The 24,012-nt window shown below is 38.6% G+C and overlaps 1 protein-coding gene across 8 annotated transcripts in view; it reads left to right on the top strand.

The window, feature by feature from the left end:
* The window catches only part of YAP1 (Yes1 associated transcriptional regulator), a gene marked incomplete at both ends in the record, with an annotated part of 132,691 nt that overhangs the window by 59,196 nt on the left and 49,483 nt on the right, over positions 1-24,012 (top strand). For 4 of the 8 annotated variants that reach the window (XM_080719695.1, XM_080719693.1, XM_080719694.1 and 1 more), the window contains one exon: positions 23,054-23,167. The exons of the other annotated variants lie outside the window; for them this stretch is intronic. In XM_080719695.1, the coding sequence (XP_080575821.1) occupies positions 23,054-23,167 (114 nt within the window). The remainder of the gene's footprint in view (positions 1-23,053; positions 23,168-24,012) is intronic. 8 annotated transcript variants of the gene reach the window in all.

Below are 24,012 nucleotides of genomic sequence, written 5' to 3'. Positions count from 1 at the left end.
AACCTGTGATCCTTCTGTCTCAGCCTCCCAAATGCTGGGATTACAAGTGTACGTCACTGTGCCCGGTTTAAGGCAGAATTTGAGTTGAGCTTTTTGAGTCCTAAATTTACTCCAGATTAGAAATTAATTCCTTCATTTCTCATTTTGACTTACATAATATGAATATATTTACTTACAGTCAGTGTTTAATATGTGACTATTTATTTATTTATTTATTTATTTATTTATTTATTTTTGGTGGTACTAGGGATGGAACTCAGAGGCTTCCTACCTCCGGGCTATCCTCCCAGACCTATTTTATATTTTATTTGGAAACAGGGTCTCACTAAGTTGCTAAGAGCTTTACTAAGTAGCTGAGGCTGGCTTCAAATCTGTCCAATCCTCCTGTCTCAGCCTCCCAAATTCGTGGATTATAAGTGTGCGCCACCACACCTGGCTTATATGTGACAATTTAAATCCTACATTTTTGGATAGAATATTTATGTATTTTGTTATTAAAATACTATATATTTGTGTGTGTGTGTGTGTGTGTGTGTGTGTGTGTGTGTGTGTGTATGTGTGTATGTGTGTGGTACTGGGTATGGACCCCATGGGCCTTCTACTTCTGGGCTATGCTCCCAAACCTATTTTATATTTTATTAGGAAACAGGGTCTTACTAAGTGCTGAGAGCCTCACAGAGTAGCTGAGACTGATTTCAAACCTGTGCAATCCTCCTGTCTCAGACTCCCAAGTACTGGGATTACAAATGTGTACCACCACTCCCAGCTCAAAATTCTATCTTATTTTAATCACCAAAATTTCAAATAAAAGTTTGAAATACTTGTTCCCCCCAAAATAAAAGATAATTTACATTATTCATTTTGTCACACTTAATCTAAAAGTATACCAAGGAGGTCAGTGACAAGAACTCATTAACTTAACCTTATTTTGAAAGATTAGGTATTTTGTGTTAACAAGGTTGATTAAAATTCTTTTAAAATATTAGTTTGGCCGGGCGTGGTGGCGCATGCTTGTAATCCCCACACTTAGGAGGCAGAGACAGGAGGATCGCACAGGTTCGAAGCCAGCCACGCACGCTGGCTTAGGAGACCCTGTTTCCAAATAAAAAAATGTAAAAATAGGTCTGAGAGTGTAGCCTGGAGGTAGAAGGGCTTCCAGGAACCCCAGTACCACCCCCCCCAAAAAAAAAAAAAAATATATATATATATATATATGTATGTATGTATGTATGTATGTATGTATGTATGTTTGGCCGGGCGTGGTGGTGCACGCTTGTAATCCCTGCGCTTGGGAGGCGGAGACAGGAGGATGGCACAGGTATGAAGCCAGCCTCTCTGGCTTAAGAGACCCTGTTTCCAAATAAAAAAGTATAAAAATAGGTCTGTGAGTGTAGCCCGGAGGTAGGAGGGTTTCCAGGAACCCCAGTACCACCAAAAAACAAAACAAAACAAAAAACCAAAAAAAAAAAAAACAAAAAAAATCCCACCACACATTGGTTTGTTTTCCTATTAAATTTTCTGATGGTAATGATTTAAGAAAATGAAAGAGAATTTGGGCCCAAAGTTACATTTAAAAATCAAAGATATAAACTGGACTTGGTGCCATACTCTTGTAATTCTAGTACTCTGGAGGCTAAGACAGGAGGATTGCAAGTTTGTGGCCAGTTTCAGACACTTAGGCCCTCTGCAGTTTAGGGAGACAGTGTTTCAAAACTATAAAAACAGGATTGGGGGTGTTGCTCAGAGGCAGAATGAATGTTCCTGGGTCTCATCCCCAGTACTGCAAAAAAAAACAAACAAAAAAAAACAAAGATAATTATGTGCTTGATTTTGGTGGGTTTTAAAATAAAGGTATATGTTTTATTTCAACTATTTGGTGTGTAAAATGTTTTTATATAATGCATATAAATTAATAGTCATGCTTCTTAGAGCTATGCTTCGTTAAAAAGGCCATTTTGGCCAGAACTATTTCAGAGGAGATGAAAGATTTAGCCATGGAGGGTTAGAATGGAAGAAGTATGAAGAGGAGAGGGTCTTGGGTAGAGTTGGGGAAAACAGCTTTCAAAGAGAGCTTAGCACATTTAAGTGGTGGCAGAGGTATTTGTTAATAATAACCATAATAACGAGTTCTATTTATATGCCCACCCAGGCAAAAGCTATATTGTGTTATCTTATTTAATCCTCATAATTATTAGGTGCTGTTGTTCATACTTTCATATATGAGATAGCTTGAGTAATTTTCCCCAGATCGCATAACTTTAAGTGATAGAAGCCAGATTCAGATTTTGATATTGGACTTCCAGGTCCTGAGCTCTTCATCTATGTGGAAACTGTAGTGAACAGGTTAAGTGGCAGAATGAAGCTTCAGAGAAAGCAGAAGGGGGTTGGATCTACTAACACATGGGAAGCACCATTTAAACATATTTGTAGAGAGCCAGGCGTGGTAGGTAGCACACACTTGTAATTAATTCCCAGTGCTTGGGAGGCTGAGACAGGAGGATCACACAGGTTAGAAACCAGCCTTAGCTACTTAGTGAGGCTCTCAGCAACTTAGTGAGACCCTGTTTCCAAATAAATTATAAAATAGGGCTGGGGGTGTAGCCTGAAGGTAGAATGCCTCTGGGTTTTATCCCCAGTACCGCAAAAAATAATGAAATAAAATAAAATAAAATAAAATAAAATAAAATAAAATAAACATACTAGTAGCTACACTGGGAGCTGCTTCTCCAGAAGGTGGGGGTTGCAGGTGTGGTGCTTGTTTAAAGGGACTTTGTTTATAGTAAAACACTGTCCTTTAAAGTACGTGTGTGTGTGTGTGTGTGTGTTGTATGTAGTGTATGTATGTGTATGTGCGCACACAGTATTAGGGACTGAACCTAGGGGCATTCTACCTCTGAACTGCCCTAGCCATTTTTATTTTTTATTTTTGAAAGAGGCCTTGCTAAGTTGCCCAGGCTGCCTTTGAACCCAGAGGCATTCCATCTCTGAGCTACACCCCCAGCTCTATTTTTTAGTTTTATTTTGAAACAAGGTCTCACCAGGTAGAATGAGAGTCTCACTACTTGCTTAGACTGTCCTTGAACTTGTGATCCTCTGGCTCAGCCTCCCAAGTACTGGGATTACAGGCTGGAGCCACCCCACCTGGCTAGCTTTGAATTTGTGATCCTCCTATCTCAGCTTCCCAAGTACTACTAGGATTATAGTTGTATGTCTGACAAGAGAGATTATGTAATTCCAGCACTTGGGAGGCTGAGACAGGAAGAACACAGGTTTATGGCCAGCTCCAGCAACTTGTGAAGCCCTCTGCAACTTAATGAGATTCTGTTTCAAAATAATGAATAAAAATAGGGCTGGGGGCATAGCTCAGAGGTAGAATGCCTCTAAATTCAATCCCCAGTACCACCAAAAAAACAACACTGGAGGCCATTGCCTTTAATGGAGACAGTATGATGAGTTAGGGAAGGAAGAGACCAGCTGACAGCTATTAAGAAAACTAAAAGCTTTAAAAAAGATTATGTCAAATGTGTAAAGAAGACATATTGGATATAGAGTCATCCCTTAGTATTCATGAGTGACTGGTCCCAAGATCCCTTTACCCTGTGGATATCCAAATCTGCAGATATTCGAGTCCCTTATGTAAAATGATGTGGTAATTGCATATTGTATACTTTTAAGTCATTCTTTATACTTTAAATAATTTCTAGAACACTTATTTTACTTAATACAACGTATAGTTATTGGCTATAAAATAATTACAAGTAAAAGGTTACATACATTTAATATAGTTGTATTGTGGGTGAGGTTCTGGGGATTGAACCCAGGGATATTCTACCTCTGAATTACATCACATCCTATTTTATTTTTGCTTTATTTTTGTGGTACTTGGGGGTGGAACCCAGGGACTTTTCTACCTCCGGGCTATACTCCCAGACCTATTTTATACTTTATTTGGAAACAGGGTCTTACTAAGTTGTTGACAGTCTCACTAAGTAGCTAAGGCTGGCTTCAAACCTGTATGATCCTTCTGTCTCAACTTCCTAATTACAAATGTGTGCCACCACGCTTGGCTATTTTTATTTTTTTGAAATAGAGACTTGTTAAGTTGCTGAGGGCCTTGATAAACTGAGGAGCCTGGCTTTGAACCTGTGGCCATCCTTTCTCACCCTCCCAAGGACTGTTTTTTATTTTTAATATTACCTGTCCATGTTTGGTTGACACCATGGATAATGAGGGCAAACTATATATGAAAATTTCCAGAACCAGACAAATTTAAGCCGGAATTATTATGAATTTTGTTACAAAAAAACACAAATGGAGGCATAACTATAAAAATAGTTGCTGAGGTTGTAATAGCTGTATAATGTGGGTTTTACTCTGAATTGGAATGAATGTCTCAAAAACTAATCTTTTTTCAATACTGGCGGTCAAATCCAGAGCTTTGCACATGCTAAGCACACGCTCTACACTGCCTATGGGAACTGTAACCTTCTAGACCTCATGTTCACATACAATTATAGCCATAGCCGGGCGTGGTGGCACATGCTTGTAATCCCCGTGCTTGGGAGGCTGAGACAGGAGGATTGATCGCACAGGTTCGAAGCCAGCCTCAGCTACTTAGGGAGGTTCTCAGCAATTTAATGAGACCCTGTTTCCAAATAAAATATAAAATAGGTCTGGGAGTATAGCCTGGAGGTAGAAAGCCCCTGGGTTCCACCCTCAGTACCACCAAAAAAAAAAAAAAAAGGAAATTATAGTCATAATGTCATTTTAATATAAGACTTTCATGTAGGTACTTGTCTTTCCCTGGAAAGCAGCTGAGGTGCGTGGTGGCTGTCTCCTCTCTAGTTTCCGTAACAGCTTACTTAGAAATGGATTGTGCAGAATGTAGCATTGACTTTATCTCCTTGAGAAAAGCAGCTAAAGTGATGCTCCTCTGTGCTTCAAAAAGGATCTCAAGGAATTTCTGAAGCCTAGCAACAAGTGAGCAAGGGAAATTGTGAAAGGCATTTAAATGCTTTGATGGCTTTTACTCTGTAACAAAGCAGCAAATGGCTTCCAATTAAGCAGGCTGCCTGCGGAGAGTTTCCACCCTGAAGGGAATGCTTTTTCAGATATGTTCAGCTGAAGCTTTCTGATAAGAGAAATCTGTTGGTTCTTTTGAAACACTTTCCTGGCTTAGTCAATCTAAATGCAGCTCGATTTACATTTTTATCACTAATTAACAAAAACTTTCTAGTTCTGGTTTTTAAAATTTTTTTCTCAAAAATTTGAGTCTTGCTCTGCTTTCCTTTCTCTAGACTCCCAAGCCTATTTTTGCATAATTTTTAATGACTCACTGGACCGAATAGTCTTCTATGAGTCTGTCCCATTTTAAGATTTTATGAAATATTATTTCTTTCATTAAGTCTAATTTGGTTAGAATTGCATTTTGTTTTTATAAATCCTTCAAGGAGAATACTCCTGGGTTCAGTGCCCAGTACTCTGCCCCCCAAAAAGAGGTTGAAATGATGCATTTTATTGTTAGAAACCTGTGGTCTGTAATTAGGCAAATTTCCAAGTATACATAATTGAAAAATTGCTAAAAAAAAAAAAAGTGTATCTACTTAGGGTTTTAGAGATCTTTCAAAGAAGATTGTGGATTAAAGCTGCCAGTTAATTGACAAATGACAGTGAACTCTGAAAGGAGTATGAAAGATGAAGAAAAAGAAATTTTAAAGGAGAGTTTGAATAATTCAGTTAAGATAATTAATCTATTATATTTATATTGAAATATACATATATATTTAGACCCATGTTTATTAAATTACTTCAGGTGATCCATTTAAAAGTTATAAATAAGTAATATATTTATAGTATACTAATTTAGTAAATTTTTGATAAATGCTTTAGATCTATATAAAATAGTTTTCAATACACAAAGATTTAAATTAACAGTGACTTTTTTATTTTTTGGTGGTACTGGGGATAGAATCCAAGGGCCTTTATCTCCAGGTTATATACCCAGACCTTTTTTTTTTTTTTTTTGGTGGTACTGAGGGTGGAACTCAGGGGCTTTTCTACCTCCAGGCTATACTCCCAGACCTGATTTATACTTTATTTGGAAACAGGGTCTCACTAAGTTGTTGAGAACCTCACTAAGTAGCTGAGGCTAGCTTCGAACCTGTGAGATCCTCCTGTTTCAGCCTCCCAAGTGCGGGGATTACAAGCCTGATCCACCACATCCAACACACCTAGATCTATTTTATTTTTTAATTTGGAAAAAGGGTCTCGCTAAATTTCTGAGAGCTTTGCTAACTTGCTGTACCAGGCTTTCAACCTGTCATTCTCTTGTCTTAGCCTCCCAAGTACTGGGATTATAAGCGTGCACCACCATGTCCAGCTAAACTAATTTTTTGTGTTCCACAGAAAATTAAGGTCTTAGAAAGAGAAGAATGATACTTTTCTCAACTATATATTTTTATAACAGAAAACCATTTGATATTTATTAAACTTAGTTTCTCTACTATCTTTGTGTGATATATGGTAACAAGACTAGTAAGTCTTGAAGCAAGAGTGAAGTCAAGCGAGTATACTCTGTGACTCAGAAATAGCTTATGCCAAAGGACTGATAACTATTTAGGATGATTAAATCAGTATGCCTTGATTTACATGAAGCAAAACCAGTTAGCCAATTTGCATGCTTTTTAAAAATGAGCATTTGCTAATAATTCAAAGCTAAAATGTAGAAAATACAGCTAGAGGTAGAATACCCCTGAGTTCAATTCCCCATACCCATCCCTTAACAAACAGAAAAAGAACCAAATCAAATGCCTGTTTTATTTCTTCTCTTTCTTTGTATAGTGTGTGTGTGTGTGTGTGTGTGTGTCTGTCTGTCTGTCTGTCTATTTCTGTTTCTCTCTCTCTCTTCCTCCCTCCCTCCCTCCCTCCCTCCCTCCCTCCCTCCCTCCCTCCCCTCTCTTCTCTCTCACCTACTTCTCTTCCCTCTCCTCTCCCTGATAACCCCCTACTCCTACCTCTCTGAACCTCTCTGAGTATTGAACCCAGGATGTTCCACTTCTGAGCTACACCCCTAAACCTTTTTATTTTGAAACAAGGTCTTGCTAAGTTGGCTGTCCTTGAACCTACAGTCTTCTTGTGTCTGCCTCCCAAGTGCTGTGTTTACAGGTATGCACTGCCATAGGCCTCACCATTTCTTCTCTTGATAAGTATTGGAATATTAATTTTTGTCTTTTCCACTGATTTCTAAATCCTTCTGGTTATTTTTGCTACAGTAATTTTGTGATTCACAGGAGGAATATTTATGTGAAAGATTAAGATACTAATTCTTTAAAAATGATGTTCATTGACTACCATATATAGGCAGCATAAGTGAAATGAAACAAATCCTGTAACAATAGACTATTTCAGAATAATTTCTTTTGATGTTAATGAGGTTAAGAGGATAGTAAAACTTGTTTTAGGTTAAAATTTTAACGAAAGGTGATTGTTTTATTTGAGCATTCTGTTTTTTGCTTCATTATTACTTTATAGAAAATTAATTTTACTAAATTAAATTTACTAAATCTAAGCCATTTTGTTGAACTCTTAAGAAAGTCTAGAGTTGACTGTTACAAGTTTCTCTGAGCTTATAGCTGGTCTTTTCTTTAAGGGAGTTCATCCAACTGTAACATGACATTTTCATAGTTTTATCTTGAGTGTTTTTTTTTTTACCCCGGTACTGGGGATGGAACCCAGAGGGCTTCTACCTCCAAGTGATACCCTGCAGCCCTATTTTTAATTCTTTATTTTGAAACAGGGTCTCACTGAGTTGTGAAGGGCCTCACTAAGTAGCTGAGGCTGGCTGGCTTTGAACGTACATGATCCTCCTGTCTCAGCCTCCCTAGTGCTGGGATTACAAGCGTGTGCCACATGCCTGGCTCTTCATAGTTTTATCTTGAGACAATTGTATTTTTTCCTTTTGAAATCATTCATCCAACAAATACCAAATGCCCTACTTTTCAGCTCTGATAACCACTAGGATTACAGTGTTAAGACAGACTTTTTCTATGTAACAATGAATGTTATGGCAGATGTATGGACTGAGTGCTGAGAAAGTAGGAGGAACACATGTAACAGTAACGGAGTAGAAGAGTAGAGAGAACTTCTTTAAGGAGGTAAAGATTCATTCATTTGTTTAGCCAGTATTAAATACCATGTGCCAGGCACTATTTTAAGTCATGCAAATATAGATTTTAAACAAATACACAATGTTTCAGAGAGTTAAAATTGAAAATAAGAAAGTCAGATTATTAGCCAGATACAGTGGCCTTGGACCTGTGATTCTTCTCAGACTCCTAACTACTGGGAGAATCTCAGAATCTCACAGGTTCAAGGCCAACCTCAGAAGCTTAGCATGATCCTCAACAATGTAGCAAGATCCTGTTTCAAAATAAAAAAAATAGGGCTGAGGATATGACTTGAAGACAACATCCTTGGTAGGTTCAATTCCCAGTACTACAAAAAGAAAAAAACCTGTTAGAAGTTAGTGATTGACTGGGGATGGAGAGTTGCTATTTTAGATAGCTTCTCTGTTATAGGCCCTTGTAATTTAAGATCTCAGTGAATTAAGGGAATGAGCCATGCAGTTATCTAGGGAAAAAGGAAAGAATGTTCCATGCATAACACAATAGCCCCATCAGTCCAGAATCATGTTTGGTGAGCAGCAAAGGGTCGAGGCAACTGGAAGAGTCAGTGAAAGGTAGAAAGGAACCCACACCGCAAAGGTCCTTGTAGGTTTTGAACAGAGGGGTAACATGATCCCAGTTAGGGAGAGACTATAAGCAGGGTAGTAGTGGTGAAAAGTGGTTGGGTTCAGGACCCGATGAGTGGATGAAGTTTGATGAAGGAAAGGGAAAAGTTTCAGTATATGAGTAATTATGAATGCCCTGAGACAAATAGCAGCGGGTAACTGAGTAGTAGAATGGTAGGAAGTTGAGGCTAAAGAAATACCATTTTTTCCCTATTTTTGTTATCTGATTCTTTTACCTATGAGACCCAAATATCTCAAAGCTGCCTTTTTATGAGTATCATACATGATTTTAAGAAGTTAAATATATTATTAGAACAAAATGGTAGGGCTATTACAGGAAAAGGAATTGATTTTAAATACCTTCTCTGAACCATGCCATGCCAAGCACTTTCTTTTCCTCTCTAATCCTCCTTTAACAATTCCTTTTCTTTTCTTTTTTTTTTTTTTTTTTTGCTATTGGTGATTGAACCCAGGGGCATTCTACCTTCCAGTTACACCTCTATTTTTATTTTTTATTTTGAAACGGTCTCACTAAGTTATGGAGGGCCTCACTAAGTAGCTGAGGCTGGCTGCGAACCTGGATCCTCCTGTCTGAGCCTCCCAAATACTGGGATTATAAGCGTGCACCACCACACCTGGCTTTTAACAATCCTTTGAGAGAATATTCATTTCCATTTTATAGATAAGAAAAGTAAGTATCAAGGAGATTAAGGAACATTCTCAAGGTTAGAAGACTAATGTTGAATCCAAGATTTGAACCCAGGTCTGTCTACCATTTCTTCTAAACTATACAGTCTTTCTGAAAGTTGAATGTGAGATGAAAATAATTAATTTCATTTATAATGTTTCAAAAAAAATTTTTAAACCATGGAACCCAATGAATGGCATTATTACAATATTGGTAAACTTTGATTTAATGGTAGTTCTATAAAAGGTTTAATAAGAAAGTGAAGCTAGGTGTGGTGGTGCACACCTAAAATCTCAGTGCTTGGTAGGTGGAGACAGGAGGATTGAAGGTTTGAGGACAGCCTTAGCAAATAGCGAGACTCTTATCAACCTAGTGGGACTCTTTTTCAAAATAAAGAATAAAAATGAGGGTTGAGGATATAGCTCGGGATTAGAATGCCCCTGGATTCAATCCCCAGTACTACCAAAAAAAAAAAAAAAAAAAAAAAAGAGCTATAGTAGTCTTCTGTAGTCTAGGGCAGTACTTCTCAGTTTGTAATTGTAGGGGTTTGTTTGTTAAATGCAGACTCTTACTCAGTGGTTCTGATTCAGTGAATGTGGGATATGAGATTCTGCCTTTTCTGACAAATCCAGAAGATACTGCACGGGTGGAGACTCTTGAATTGCTTACATCTAATGCCATAGAAGTATTATTAGAGTTCTACATTATAATTCTGTTTTAGGCTGGAATAAAACCTTTACTGAGTGCCTAATACATACGAATGAGTCCATGATTGCACAAAGTCTTTAGTATAAAAGCCATGCAAAGTCAATGTTTCTACTTTTTAAAAAATCATAGAGCCACAAACTTAAGAATTTGTAAGATTGTGACATGACCAAGACCTATCATTCTTTTTACAGATTGAGCTCTTAATCCTTTCATCTCAATACATTTTAATTGTATATAGTGGCATTACTAAGGCCTGGGATATAAAGAAAAAAGTAATCAAGGTTTCTGTTTCAAGAATTTGAAGCCTGCTGGTGAGAGGGGTGTAGGCAAATGATTTGGGCATAGTGAACATCTTCTATACTGGGTCACGAGTGCAGTGCACTGAGCATACAGTATGCTAACATGTAGAATAAGGTAAGAATAAGGTAAATAGCAAAGCCAGAATTCTAACCTGAGCCTTCAGATCTGGGCTCCAACGTTCCCTCTTAATCTACCACACTGCCCATTATGATCTAGAAGGGGTTTGGGAGCTCATCAACATATTCTAGTAATTTGGCAAAAGAGTCTTGTAGCTACCTAAAAGACCTGGGTGAACATGGGGATTAGGGGTAGCAGTCACTCTTGGATTTGTTTGCCTAAAGGATATTTTCAACAGTTTACTTATAATAGTTTTCATTTTTAGCTGTTAGGCCTGTACACAAAAATGACCCTATTCAGGGGGGGTAGAGGGTATCCTGGGGAATACAGGTAGACATACCCTTCACCCTGCCCTGTCCATATCTGCCTCCAAAAAAAACAAAACAACAAAACAGATCTGGGTTTATGACATATAGGAAAAACAATTACTTTGGAAGCTAGGATAAAAATCTTGTTGTTGATGACTGTTCCTCCTGTTGCCTTCAGGCTGGCTCTAGGGTTTTAAGTCATAAATTAAAATTTGGTTTTCTTCACTCAGAATATTATGATAATGGAATTATCTGTGTATTCTCTGAAGTTTGCCTAATTAAACAGTTCTTTTTATATTGAGGTAACATTGCCATTATCTCTATGTATTCTAAACAGTTGATGGAGGTGATTGTGGTTTAGAGAAAAGGACTATGTATTTTAATACATATGTGTATATACCATTTTAACAGTGGTACATTAAGTCATTAAAATAGTTAATACAGAGTTACTAAGGCAAGATTAAATTGTTTCAAGATTTCCATTTTATTTAGGAATGCACATATATGTTCAAAAAATTCTCTTACATTGTTACTTTAAAAATAAGAATTTTCAGTAATGTTTTCCAGTGTAGGGTGGGTATATCACAACTTTTGTTTTCCATAGACAATTTAAAGCTTAATGAGATATCAAATATTTGAGAGTATTTGCAGAAAATGTGAAAAGTATGAAACAAGTATTAAGCATTATGTAACTTTTTGGTGATTATGAAATAGGTTTATGGTTCCTTGTTTAAAAATTCATTATTTTTAGCTGGGTATTGTGGTGCATGCTTGTAAACCCAGTACTCGAGAGGCTGAGACAGGAGGATTACCCAGGTTCAAAGCCAGCCTCAGCTACTTAATGAGGCTCTCAGCAATTTTAGTGAGATCCTGTTTCCAAATAAAATATTAAATAGGTTCGGGAGTATAGCTCAGAGGTAGAAGCCCCCTGGGTTCCATCCCCAGTAACACACACACACACACACACACACACACACACACACACACACACACACACACAGAGTCTTCTTTTTACCAAAACTTGTTTTGTAAAATGCTCTTACTTTAATAAGTGCATTTATTGTCCCATGTTTGTCTTACTAAAGTCACAAAGAAGGTAGTGGTAATAATAAAGTTCTTCAGATTTGTATTATGACAGCTTCTGTTTTTTCTCCCTAACAATTTTAGTAGTGTGGGCAGACCTTTATTAGCGATTATATATGGTTTACATAGTCAGGCATATGGATTTCAGATATTTTTGGAAACTCCTTTGTAAGCAAAACTGCAGAAAATTTAGGTAAATATTTTTAGTTCTGGTACAGCCACCCCCGGGTCTCCAACCAGAGATTGAACCCAACATCTCACTAAGTTTCGGAGGGCCTCAGTAAGTAGCTGAGGTTGTCCTCGAATCTTCAATCTTTATGTCTCAACCTTCCAAGTACTGGGATTACAAGTGTGCACCACCATGCCTGGCCATTCCACTATATTTGAAAGCTACAAGTATGCCAACCAAAATATTGCAATCTCATTTGCAGTAGTTTCAGTAAATATTGCTATCTTTGTCCTGTGCAGCTGTGCAGAGTGTTTGAATACCTACTAGGGAAGAAAAAGGTAGACTCTTCTGTATTCTTCTGAAAATTTTCCCATAATGATGCTCCATGACATCATTGTGGAAGAGTTAACACAGATAGTATTCCATAAGAATCCAAGAAATGAAAACAAGTACAATTTCAGTTCATAGGTGGAGAAGAGCCTTAGTTGTAGGACAGAATTGAGAAAAGCTTCACAAAAATAGGACAAAGAACAGAGATTTCACTGGGTTGAGAACATTAGGGCTAGGAGAGACTCCTGGGGAGCGGACACATTGAGAACGTGAATGGAGAGGAAAGCAGAGTCAAACAGTTCCTTATTTGTTTGTTTGTTTGTTTGTTTGTTTATTGGTGGAACCCAGGGGCTTTTCTACCTCCAGGCTATACGTCCAGACTTATTTTATACTTTATTTGGAAACAGGGTGTCACTAAGTTGCTGAGAGCCTCACTAAGTAGCTGAGGCTGGTTTCGAACCTCTGCGATCCTCCTGTCTCAGCCTCCCAAGTGCTGGGATTACAAGCATGTGCCACCATGCCCAGCTCAAACAGTTCCTTTTATACTGAGATGACATTGCCATGATTTCTTATTCTAAACAGTTGATGGAAGTATGATTGTGTAACTGCAGAGTAGTCCTCACAGGCGAGACAGTGAAAACGCTGTGCTGCCTGGAGTATTGACATGAACAGCCTAGTAAATTACCAGAGTGTTGGAATCATAAAAGAGGAAGCCGCTAATGAAGTAGGACAAGAGAGTGATCAGGAAAAGGTGACTTATGGGCAGAGCCCTGCACAGCTGAAGGTCCTGGAGGGAGGAAAGGAGGAGAAATGTGGGTGACTGAAAGATTGAGTGAGAAGGGTGTGAAATGATCACGGAGGAACAGCAAGCGTGGGGTGCTGGATGCTTTCAGTACCTGTGCAGTGCTGGGTACACCTGACTATAGCCGATAAACGACTAGAGCAGAGAATATTTTCCTTTGAGCTGTAGGGAGCCCTGAGCTACAGAGTATGTCCCCAAAGAAAGTGAGACATCATTTTTTGGTAAATACTAAGTTTAATGTTGGATTTATTTATTTACTTATTTATTTATTTATTTGGGGGTGGAACCCAGGGGCTTTCTACCTCCAGGATATACTCCCAGACCTATTTTATACTTTATTTGGAAACAAGGTCTCACTAAGTTGCTGAGAGCCTCACACAGTAGCTTAAAACCAATTTGAAAACTACTGCTAAAATTGAGTCTTGGCAATGTGAAAGTTTCCATTAAAGTTTTATTTGAGGGGTAAATGCAAATGATGCCTTTAAAACTCACCCAAGATAATGGGTTACATTTTTGGCTAGTTGGAGGAAGACTAGTGTCAATCATGTGAAAGACAGGGAAGATAAAGGGCCTAAATATGTCTGGAAGCCATGACAATTTGTGAAACGTTCAGAAAAATGGAGTTTTTAACTTTGACCCTGTTTGTGACACTTGCAGTGTCTAGAGAACCAGACTCTCAGGGTTTGAACTCAGCACTTACTAGCAGAGTGATCTTGGGGAAGCTAACTTTTCTTTGCCTTAGTTTTCTCACCTGTAAATTGAGGATAATAATTGCACCTATGTCATGGGGTTGTTAAATGAGTTGGTATTTGCTTACAACAAGCTTAGTGCCTGTTGTGTACTAAGAACAGGTGTGACTCATCTTAAATATAAAAACATAATTTCAAAACCAAAATTGGCCAGGATTTTAGAATTAGTTTTTTAAAAAAGGTCACCGAGTCTACTTTCTAAGGAACTGATGTCTCAATAGGCCTGTGCTTTGAACCACTCATTAGGGTGTGTTTGATAAACTGCGAGTGTCCTAGGTGATTTCTGTATTCCTGAATTGTGAGGCAGGTGAGAAGGACAGGATGATTATCTAACTTGTGCTGTAGTTAATCGAGACTTTCTGGTTTGTTTAGACATTACAAATGGTTTTAGTTAGTCATTACTAAAGCAAGAGAAAACTTAGGCAAGAAGAGCAGGAAGTTGACATTGAGTCACTGTCAGTATTATGACATAGAGTATTGTATTTGTTTTAAAAATATTGCAGGAAGTTAGTATTTATTCTAGTAGAAAAGCGATCAATTAACAGTATTAGTAAACCTATGTAAAATTTATTTTTCCCAAGGACCAGTTGTTTTGTTTTGTGTGGTACTAAAGATTGGATGCAGGAACATTCTACCCCCAACCTACAACCCCAGCCCTATTTTTTTTTTTTTTTTTTTATGGTACTGGGGGTGGAACCCAGAGGCTTTCTACCTTCAGGCTATACTCCAGACCATTTAAAAAAATATATTTTATTTGGAAACAGGGTCTCATTAAGTTGCTGAGAGCCTCACTAAGTAGCTGAGGCTGGCTTTGAATCCGTGTGATCCTCCTGTCTCAGCCTCCCAAGCGCGGTGATTACAAGCGTGCGCCACCATGCCCGGCTTCCCAGCCCTATTTTTTAAAATTTTTTTTTTTTGAAACAGGGTCTCGTTATGTTAACGAGAACCTCACTACTTGGCTCCTGTCTCAGTCTCCCAAGTACTGGGATTACAGGTGTGCACCACCACGCCTGGCTGCAAAGGAGCAAAATAATTATAACTTATGAATTAATTATAACCTGTCACTCTCTTTTTTTTATCTTTTTTTTTTTTCGGGTCTGGGGATGGAACCCAGAGGTATTCGACCTCCGAGCTACACCCCCTGCCCTACCTTTTATTCTTTATTTTGAAACAGGGTCTCACTGAGATGCGGCGGGCCTCACTAAGTAGCTGAAGCTGTCTGTGAACCTCAATCCTCTGGTCTCACAGCCTTCTGAATGCTGGGATTACAAGCGTGGGCCACCATGCCCAACTCTTTTTCTTATCTTATTTAAACTATTACACTCTTTACATCACATTAAAATGCTGGCCTGCCTATTTTCCCTTTTGATACAAGATCTGTTCATCTTTTCTTCCCCAAAAGTCTTTGGTGTGGAGATCAGGAAGAGTAGCCCAGCCTTAAAAATCTCCACATCACATGGGGCGTGGTAAGACAGGAGGATTGCCAGCCTAGCTAGCTTAAGAGACCCTGGGTCCAGATAAAAGTATAAAATAGGTCTGGGAGTGTAGCCCGGAGGTAGAAGGGTTTCCAGTACCACCACCACAAAAAAAAAAAAAAATCTCCACATCTTTTCTACATCTAAAGGTCTAGTTTTACAATATGTAAAAGTAAATTGGAGCCAGTCATAGTGGCTCACACTTGTGATCCCAGCATTCGGGAGGAAGAGACTGGAGGATCATGGTTCCCAGACAGCCTCAGCTATTTAGTGAGGGTCCCCCCCCTCCCGGTAACTTAGTGAGACCCTGTTTCAAAATAAAGGATAAAAGATAGGGCAGGGGGTGTAGCTCGGAGGTCAAATACCTCTGGGTTCCATCCCCAGACCTGCAAAAAAAAAAAAGTAAATTGGGATGAAAATGTGTATTGTTAGTTCTGATTTGTCTAAAGGTTGTCCATGATAACTATTACACATTTAGCCCTTCATTGGTTGAAATGACAAAAGGTTTTCTGGGCCATTCTTGACCATAAAAACTAATTGAACCACTATACCTCACCTGCTTGTTCTGACCCATTCACACAACACTGGTCTCCTCAGTGTACCCCCTGCCTGGAATGTTCATGCCCTAGGTTGTCACATGTTTGAATTTGCATTTCATTCACAGCTAATCTGAGAGGTCACCTCTCTTGGTGCTGCCTTTCCTGACTTGTATTTCTAACTAATCAGTCTTTGTTGTCGTTTTCCCCCCACCCCACCCCACACTTAGGCTTCTTTATTTTATTTTCACTGCATGTGTAAATTAGCCACTGTACTTTTTGGCTTTCTAGCTAGAATATAGGTTCCATGAAAAAGGTTTTACTTTGTTTATTTTTACCTACCGGGCATAGAATAGTGCTTGAATATAGCAGAAGCTGGGTGAATACATGTTGAATTAAATAATTTGTTGAAATTGGATTTACATAGAATTAAGTAAGGAACCAGGCTTGTTGGCACATGTTTGTAATCTCAGTACTTGGGAGGCTGAGACAGAAGGATCGCAGGTTCATAGCCAGCCTCAGCAACTTAGTGAGGCCTTCTGCAACTTTGTGAGACCCTGTTTTAAGATAAAAGAATAAAAGAGAAGCTGGGTGTGGTGGTGCACGCTTGTAATCCCAGTTGAGACAGGAGGATCACGGTTTGTGGACAGCCTCAGCTACTTAGGCCCTTTGCAACTCAGTGAGCCCCTGTTTCAAAATAAAGAATTAAAAATAGGCCTGGGGTGTAGCTCAGAGGTAAAATGCCCCTGGGTTTCCTCCCCAGTACCACACTAAAAAAGAAAGGAAAAAAAAAAAAAAGAAAAAGGAATAAAAGGGGGCTGGAGGGTGTAGCTTGGAGGTAGAATGCCCGTGGGTTTAGTCCCCAGTACCTCCCCAATGAGATTTTGTACCAGAGGCATAAAGCATTTTTAATTGAATTTCATTTTGACTACATTCATTTCAGCCACTGTGTACATTTTTTTTTTCTAAGCAGAAGGCACTATACTGGACAATAGGATGGAAAAAAATGCAGATGTCTTGTGTTCAGGAATTTCACAGTCACAGGAAGAAAACACATAATTAATACTTGTATGCTTAATAAAGAAATATATTTCTTTACAGAAAAAACATTCTGCTAACCAAGAGAAAAGGGCCCCTTCATTTGTATTGAAATAATGGAGTCTGAAAGACACACACACACACACACACACACACACACACACACACGTCTGGGGATGGAACCCAGGGGCATTCGACCTCTGAGCTACACCCCCTGCCCTATTTTTTTATTTTTTTATTTTGAAACTGGGTCTCACTGAGTTGCAGAGGGCCTCACTAAGTAGCTGAGGCTGTCTGTGAACCGCGGTCCTCCGGTCTCAGCCTCCAAAATGCTGGGATTACAAGCGTGAGCCACCTCGCCCAGCTCTTGAAAGATAATTTGAAGTTCAGTGGCCAGTAATAATTCCCATATGGGTCACATCAGTTTTTCTTTTCTTCTTCTCCTTCTTCTCCTTCTTCTCCTCCTTCTCCTTCTCCTTCTCCTTCTCCTTCTCCTTCTCCTTCTCCTTCTCCTTCTCCTTCTCCTTCTCCTTCTTCTTCTTCTTCTTCTTCTTCCTTTTTTTTTTTTTTTTTTTTACCTCCAGATACCCATTTCTCGTTACCATCTGGTTATTAGAGGTCAAATGAGAAATGGATTTTGGATTCCTCCTCTGCAATACTAGATTGAATCATTCAGGTATTTAAAAAACAAACAAATAACAAAACACTACTACCCCTCTTTCTAATCTCCTGAGAGTTGGGAGCCATTCTCCTCCCCATATTTTAGCAGATAGGGCTGTGCCTTCTCACATTAATTTCTGGCTGCACAGGGTACCTAACAATGAATAAATATAAATGTGTAAATTGAAGAGGTCCAAGAAGCAGTTCTGGACAAGCTAAAGAATTCTAAGTGGTTATTTTAGGTCAGTAGTTATCAAAGTGTATTCCCTAGACCTGCAGCATCAGCGTTGCCAGGGAATTTGTAGGCCCAATTTCTGACCTACTGAATCAGAAACCAGAAGAGTGTGAGGCTCAGCAACATGTATTTTAATAAAGCACACAGATGGTCCTGATGCAAACTAAAGTTTACAGGCCAGTATTATACTTTTTTTTTTTTTTTTTCATTACTGGGAATGGAAACCGGGAGTATTCTACCTCCAAGCTACATCCCTCAGCCTCTTTTTTTGTTTTTTGATTATTCTTTTATTTTGAAACAGGGTCTCACTGAGTTGCAAAGGGCCTCACTACTACGTAGCTGAGGCTGTCCATGAACCTGGATCCTCCTGTCTCAGCCTCCCAAATCTGGGATTACAAGCGTGCACCAACACATCTGGCTTGGCTCTCAGTATTATAGATCATTTTATATAAATAAAGTTTTGCCACTTAAACTGACTTCATTTTATATACTCCATATTGGAAAAGTTGTAATGTTTATGCCACAGTAAAATCAGAATATATATTGCACTTAAAAATAGCCCACATTTATTTTGATCTATCTTTGTGTTCTCTTTCTAAAAATGTATTTTTGTGGATAGCCCAGATATCTCTTAGACTTATTGAACTTAATCTAATCTATCTCTAGGCCAAACAGATGGTTGAACTAGATTTAAAGTAAATAGGCTTTATAAGTTGATATACCTTTTTTCTCTTTTTCATGGTTATTCAACAGTTTAGTTTAATGTGATGATTTGGAAACTGCATTAAAAATAAAGTTGCCAGGCATAGTGGTGAATGCTTGTAATATCTGTACTTGGGAGTCTGAGACAGGAGAATTGCGGATTTGTGGCCCGCCTCAGCTGCTTAGTGAGGCTCTCCACAACTTAGTGAGACCCTGTTTCAAATAGTTAAAAATAGAGCTGAGGTTGTAGTTGGAGGTAGAATGCCCCTGGGTTCAATCCCCAGTACTGCCAAAAAATAAAAAAATAAAAATAAAGTCATTGAATTTCTTTTAAGGGCCACCTGACTAAAAGCTCTCTTTTTGTGAATAAAACCTGAATTTATGTTGTTTTGACATTTAAGCTTGAAGGTTTTTTCTTTTCAGTTTTCTCTGTTCTGTTAAAGATTCAGTTCTGTCACAAAGCTGTTTATAGATTATCTCTTTGCCTTTGACCAAAGCAGCTTTTCCCTCAGTGTAAAGAAAGCATCCCACTTGGGGCTATCGTTTTCCACATAACATTCTATTTTTATACAGAAAGTGTTAAACACACAAGTGAGGGGGTAGGATCTAACTTAGTGGTGGAGTGTAACTTAGTGAGTGTGTGCTTGGGGTGTCTGAGGCCTTGGATTTAATTCTCAGCACCAAATGAAAGATAACTCACTATATAAAATGGTCTTTTCTGTTTAGCATATATAGTTTAGTATATATTGAGTGCTTACAAAGTTACTATAATTATTCTGCAGGTACATTATTCTTTATTTGGAAATGCAGAAAGAAAATAGGCTTCAGTCATTATTACCCTTTTTTTTTTACTGGCATTGTCTTTTTATATATTCATGTTCAAAAATTTGTGCATTTAAATGATGAATATTTACAATATACTTTTCAAGAATGGCATTCATGAAAAGTTTCCTGAATTAAATTTTTTACTTCTATCATTTTAGTGAAATTAATACTTAACAATGAAAACTTGGTTATAAAAGAGATAAATTCATTCTTCTACTTTTGAGTTTTGTTATTTTTGTGGAACTAGGGAGTAAGCTCAGTGACATTCTGCCTCCGAGCTATGCCCCATAGCCCTATTTTTTAATTCTTTATTTGGAAACGGGGTGTCACTAAGTTGCTGAGGGCCTCATGAAATAGCTAAGGCTGGCCATGAACCTGCGATTCTTCTGTCTCAGCCTCCCAAGTACTAGGACTACAAGCATGTACCACATCCAGCTTACTTTCAGAATTTAATCTGTGGAAATACTGGCATTAGTTTGGGGGGATGTATTTATATATGTATGTATGTATGTATGTATGTATGTATGTATGTATGTATGTGGGAAGCAGCTTATTATATGGGTTAAAATAAAAGTTGAAGCTCAAACATCAGTCTGCCTGGGTTCAATCCCTGGCTTAAAGCATACTGTTTACCTTGGGCAAGTCGGCGTAATGTGACAAGAATAGTGCCTCTTAAATGAAGTCAGGATGTGGGTTTAAATGTGATAATGGTGATGATGGAACTAATAGTGGTGGAGGTGCTGCTTCACTGACTCAGAAGTTGTGTAAAGAAAAAAATGTATAAAAGGAAAATTTTATGTGAAAAGTTGGGAAAATCAGGTGCCTGAAGACATTTTAAGAAATGAATACAGCTGGGCATTCTGGTGCACATTTGTGATACCAGTTGTTGCCAGTTACTTGGGAGGCTGAAGAAAGGAAGATTGCAAGTTTGAGGCCAGCCTAGGGAGACTATAAAATTTTAAAAAGGGCCGAGGATGTAGCCTTGCAGAGTTCTTGCTAAGTATGCATTCAGTCCCCAGTACTGCAAAAAACAAAGCAAAACAAAAGTGAGGGGCCGGAGAAGAGAGAAGGGAAGGAATCCAGCTGCTAAAGGATTTGGGCATTTTCTTCTTGATGGTAGGACTAATGAAGTGTTTTTAGTAAGATAACAAGTAACATAAAAGTTGATTAGAGCTGGGCATGGTGGTGCATGCCTGTAATCCCAGTACTTGAGAGGCTAAGACTGGAGGAACACAAGTGTTCAAAGCTAGCCTCAGCAACTCATTGAGGATCACATCAGTTTTGCAGGATAAAAATAAAATAAGGCTAGGGTGTATGTAGCTCAGAGGTAATGTTCCTGGATTCAATCCCTAGCACCATAAATAAAGAAATATTGATTAGGAATTGTTTTAGGTCTGTGTTTGTGGCTTAGAGGTATAGCACTTACCTAGCATGTTCCAGGTCCTGGGTTTGATCACCAAAAATTCCCCCTCCCCTCTAAAACACACAGGGGAGAGAGGGAGGAAGGAAGGGACTTTAAAAAAGAAACCCCTTAAGCCGGGCGTGGTGGCGCACACTTGTAATCCCCACGCTTGGGAGGCTGAGACAGGAGGATCGCACAGGTTTGAAGCCAGTCTCAGATACTTAGTGAGGCTCTCAGCAAATTAGTGACACCTGTTTCCAAATAAAATATAAAAAGCCCCTGGGTTCCATCCCCAGTACCACCCCCCCCCCCAAAAAAAAAGAAGAAGAAGAAACAACCCCTTATACCCCTTGTAGCTGTTAAATATAAGATACTGGAGTGAAGAGAGATTGATGGCTGATCCCTTAGAGATGGACTAGAGGTGCTCAGTCAGAATTAATGTAAGTAGAATTTTCAAGGTGGAGTGGGTGGAGCAGATAGGGGAGGTTTGGTTTGCATCCAAGATTACCACTTATGGTTCTAACTCTTGACAGCTAAGGTTGAGAGTGATACTATTAAGGAATTATACAGAATTGGGGTAGCAATGTGGCTCAGTGGTAGAACACTTGCCTGGCATGTATAAAACCCTGGTTTCTGTCCCCAGTTTGGTGGCAGGAGGATACAGAATTCATACACTTCAGGCAGGTTTGAAACCTATAGTGAAGGTCTCTTGGGGTTGCTGAGAATCCCAAAGACATCCATTGACTGCTGTTGACTTGTTCATCACCAGGTGGAGTCACGTGGTATCTTAGAAACTGCTTTTTCAAAAGCATTTTGCAATTAAGCCATCTTCACAATTAACAGTAATAGTAAATCATTAATAATCAGTTTTGAAGTTTTGTCTTCATAGTTGGGAGTGTTTGGAAATTTTAGTAATTTATTCTGGCCCTCTTTATCACTATTTATTTATTGCGGTACTGGGGATGGAAATCAGGGGCATTCTATCTCAGAGCTATGTCACCAGCTCTATTTTTATTCTATATTTTGAAACAGGGTCTCACTGAGTTGCAAAGGGCCTCACTAAGTAGCTGAGGCTGTCTGTGAGCCGCGATCCTCCTGTCTCGTTCTTCTAAATGCTGGGATTACAAGCGTGCACCACCGCACCCAGCACATTTCATTACTATTTGTCTTCCAAAAGCAACTGTCTTGCCCTCATAAGAATAGAAAAATCTTAGAATTAACTCTACACTATAGTACTACTTCTCAGATGTTTCTTCATTCTGTAGTTTTGAAATGGTATTTCTTCTTTTTTCTTGAGAAAGTTGTCTTCCAACAACTATAGATAGCACTTGTCCTGCCCCCTTTCCAAGCCTTCAACAAACTTAAACTTCCAGTTATAATCCCTACCTCCTATTAATTTCTGGCTCTTTAAAAAATAAGCTGCTTTGGCCGGGCGTGGTGGCGCACGCTTGTAATCCCCGCGCTTGGGAGGCAGAGACAGGAGGATCGCGCAGGTTCGAAGCCAGCCGCGTGCGCTGGCTTTGGAGACCCTGTTTCCAAATAAAAATGTAAAAATAGGTCTGGGAGTGTAGCCCGGAGATAGAAGGGCTTCCAGGAACCCCAGTACCACCAAAAAAAAAAAAAAAAAAAAAAACTTCTTTGAACTGTAGTTTCCTGTATTATAGTTTTCTTGGTGTAAGCCAGTCACATAGATGATGGGAATAAATAGCACTTGGCAGTCCTAGCTAAAGTGTATATTAAATGCTTATGATACATTAGATGTTCTGAAAATAGTGCATGTATTTTTTGTTAATGAAGTCCTTTCACAAAACGATTGGATTGAGGGATAAGTTTCTGAGCTGCAGTACATACGTGTCTCGTAATAGCAATAATCATCATTTGGGTTATGACTTTAAAAGGATTTTATTTAATCTGACCTTTTTTCATTTGTGTCTTTGGGGGTATTGATTTTATTATTTGGTGGTTTTTTAATAGTGAAGAAGAATCAAGTATTCTGGTTTATCTTTTTCTTTGAACAAAGACTTTAAATTTGTTTTAATGATTGTTTTATGTCAGATTTTTTTTAATTATTAGCGCCCCTCCCACATTTTTAAGTGTACCAAATCAAAACCAATTTTTTCTTTCTTTTTGTATTATAGGTCCTCTTCCTGATGGATGGGAGCAAGCCATGACTCAGGATGGAGAAATTTACTATATAAATCATAAGAACAAGACAACATCTTGGCTAGACCCAAGGCTTGACCCTCGTTTTGGTAAAGGTTCATCTCAAAATCTTTTTAGATGCTTTAGGTTAATATTTTTTGTGTGTAAATTTAGGAAAGCATATTTAAATAATATTGCATTGCTTCATAGTACTAAAAAATGACTGGCCACCCAACTTTTCTTAGTACTATTATTTTCCTTTAATTTTAAACTTGAGAAATTTGGGTTTAAATTTAGCCTGGGTTAGGTAGGGTAGGGGAATGTCATAGTAGCTAACTAACCAGAAGCACTGTTCCTTCTACTTTTTTGAGAAACACAGCAACCTTGTTGAATGTAATGTTTCTAGTTACAATAATAATCAGGCTGTCACACAACATCTAAAATCTGAAGTACCAGCTTCTCTCAGTGACCTTGTGTCTGCTTGTGCTTAACTTCTGAGAATGCTGAGCACCACCTATGCGCGCGCGCACGCGCACACACACACACACACACACACACACACACACACACACAGGCTGGAACCCAGGGGCATTCTTCCTCTGACATATATCCTCAAACCTTTCCGATCTCACCAAACGAAGCCTCTCTCCTTGAACCGATGGTCCTCCCAGGTACTGGGATTATAGGTGTTTACCACCTCACCCACTCCACAGTGATGCCTATTTTAAGTGATGGTGGGGTTCTGTGGCTCCAGAAGTGATCTAATGAAAGCATTTTCTCCTGTTTGGGCTTTTTTAAAAAAAGATACATTCCTTTGATTTTTTTATTTAAGAAACAAAAGGCAAGCCATAGTTCCCTTATAATTACATGGTTAAATCACTAGCACACAAAAGAACTCTCCCCCTCTCAAATGTGCACATTTTGATAAAAGTATACAAGTTATTCAGTGCCTTTT

Source organism: Muscardinus avellanarius, assembly GCF_963383645.1.
Source record: "Muscardinus avellanarius genome assembly, chromosome: 1".
Classification (NCBI taxonomy): Eukaryota; Metazoa; Chordata; class Mammalia; order Rodentia; family Gliridae; genus Muscardinus; species Muscardinus avellanarius.
The sequence above is the reverse complement of the archived record's forward strand: the minus strand, read 5'-3'. Positions and strand labels throughout refer to the sequence as shown.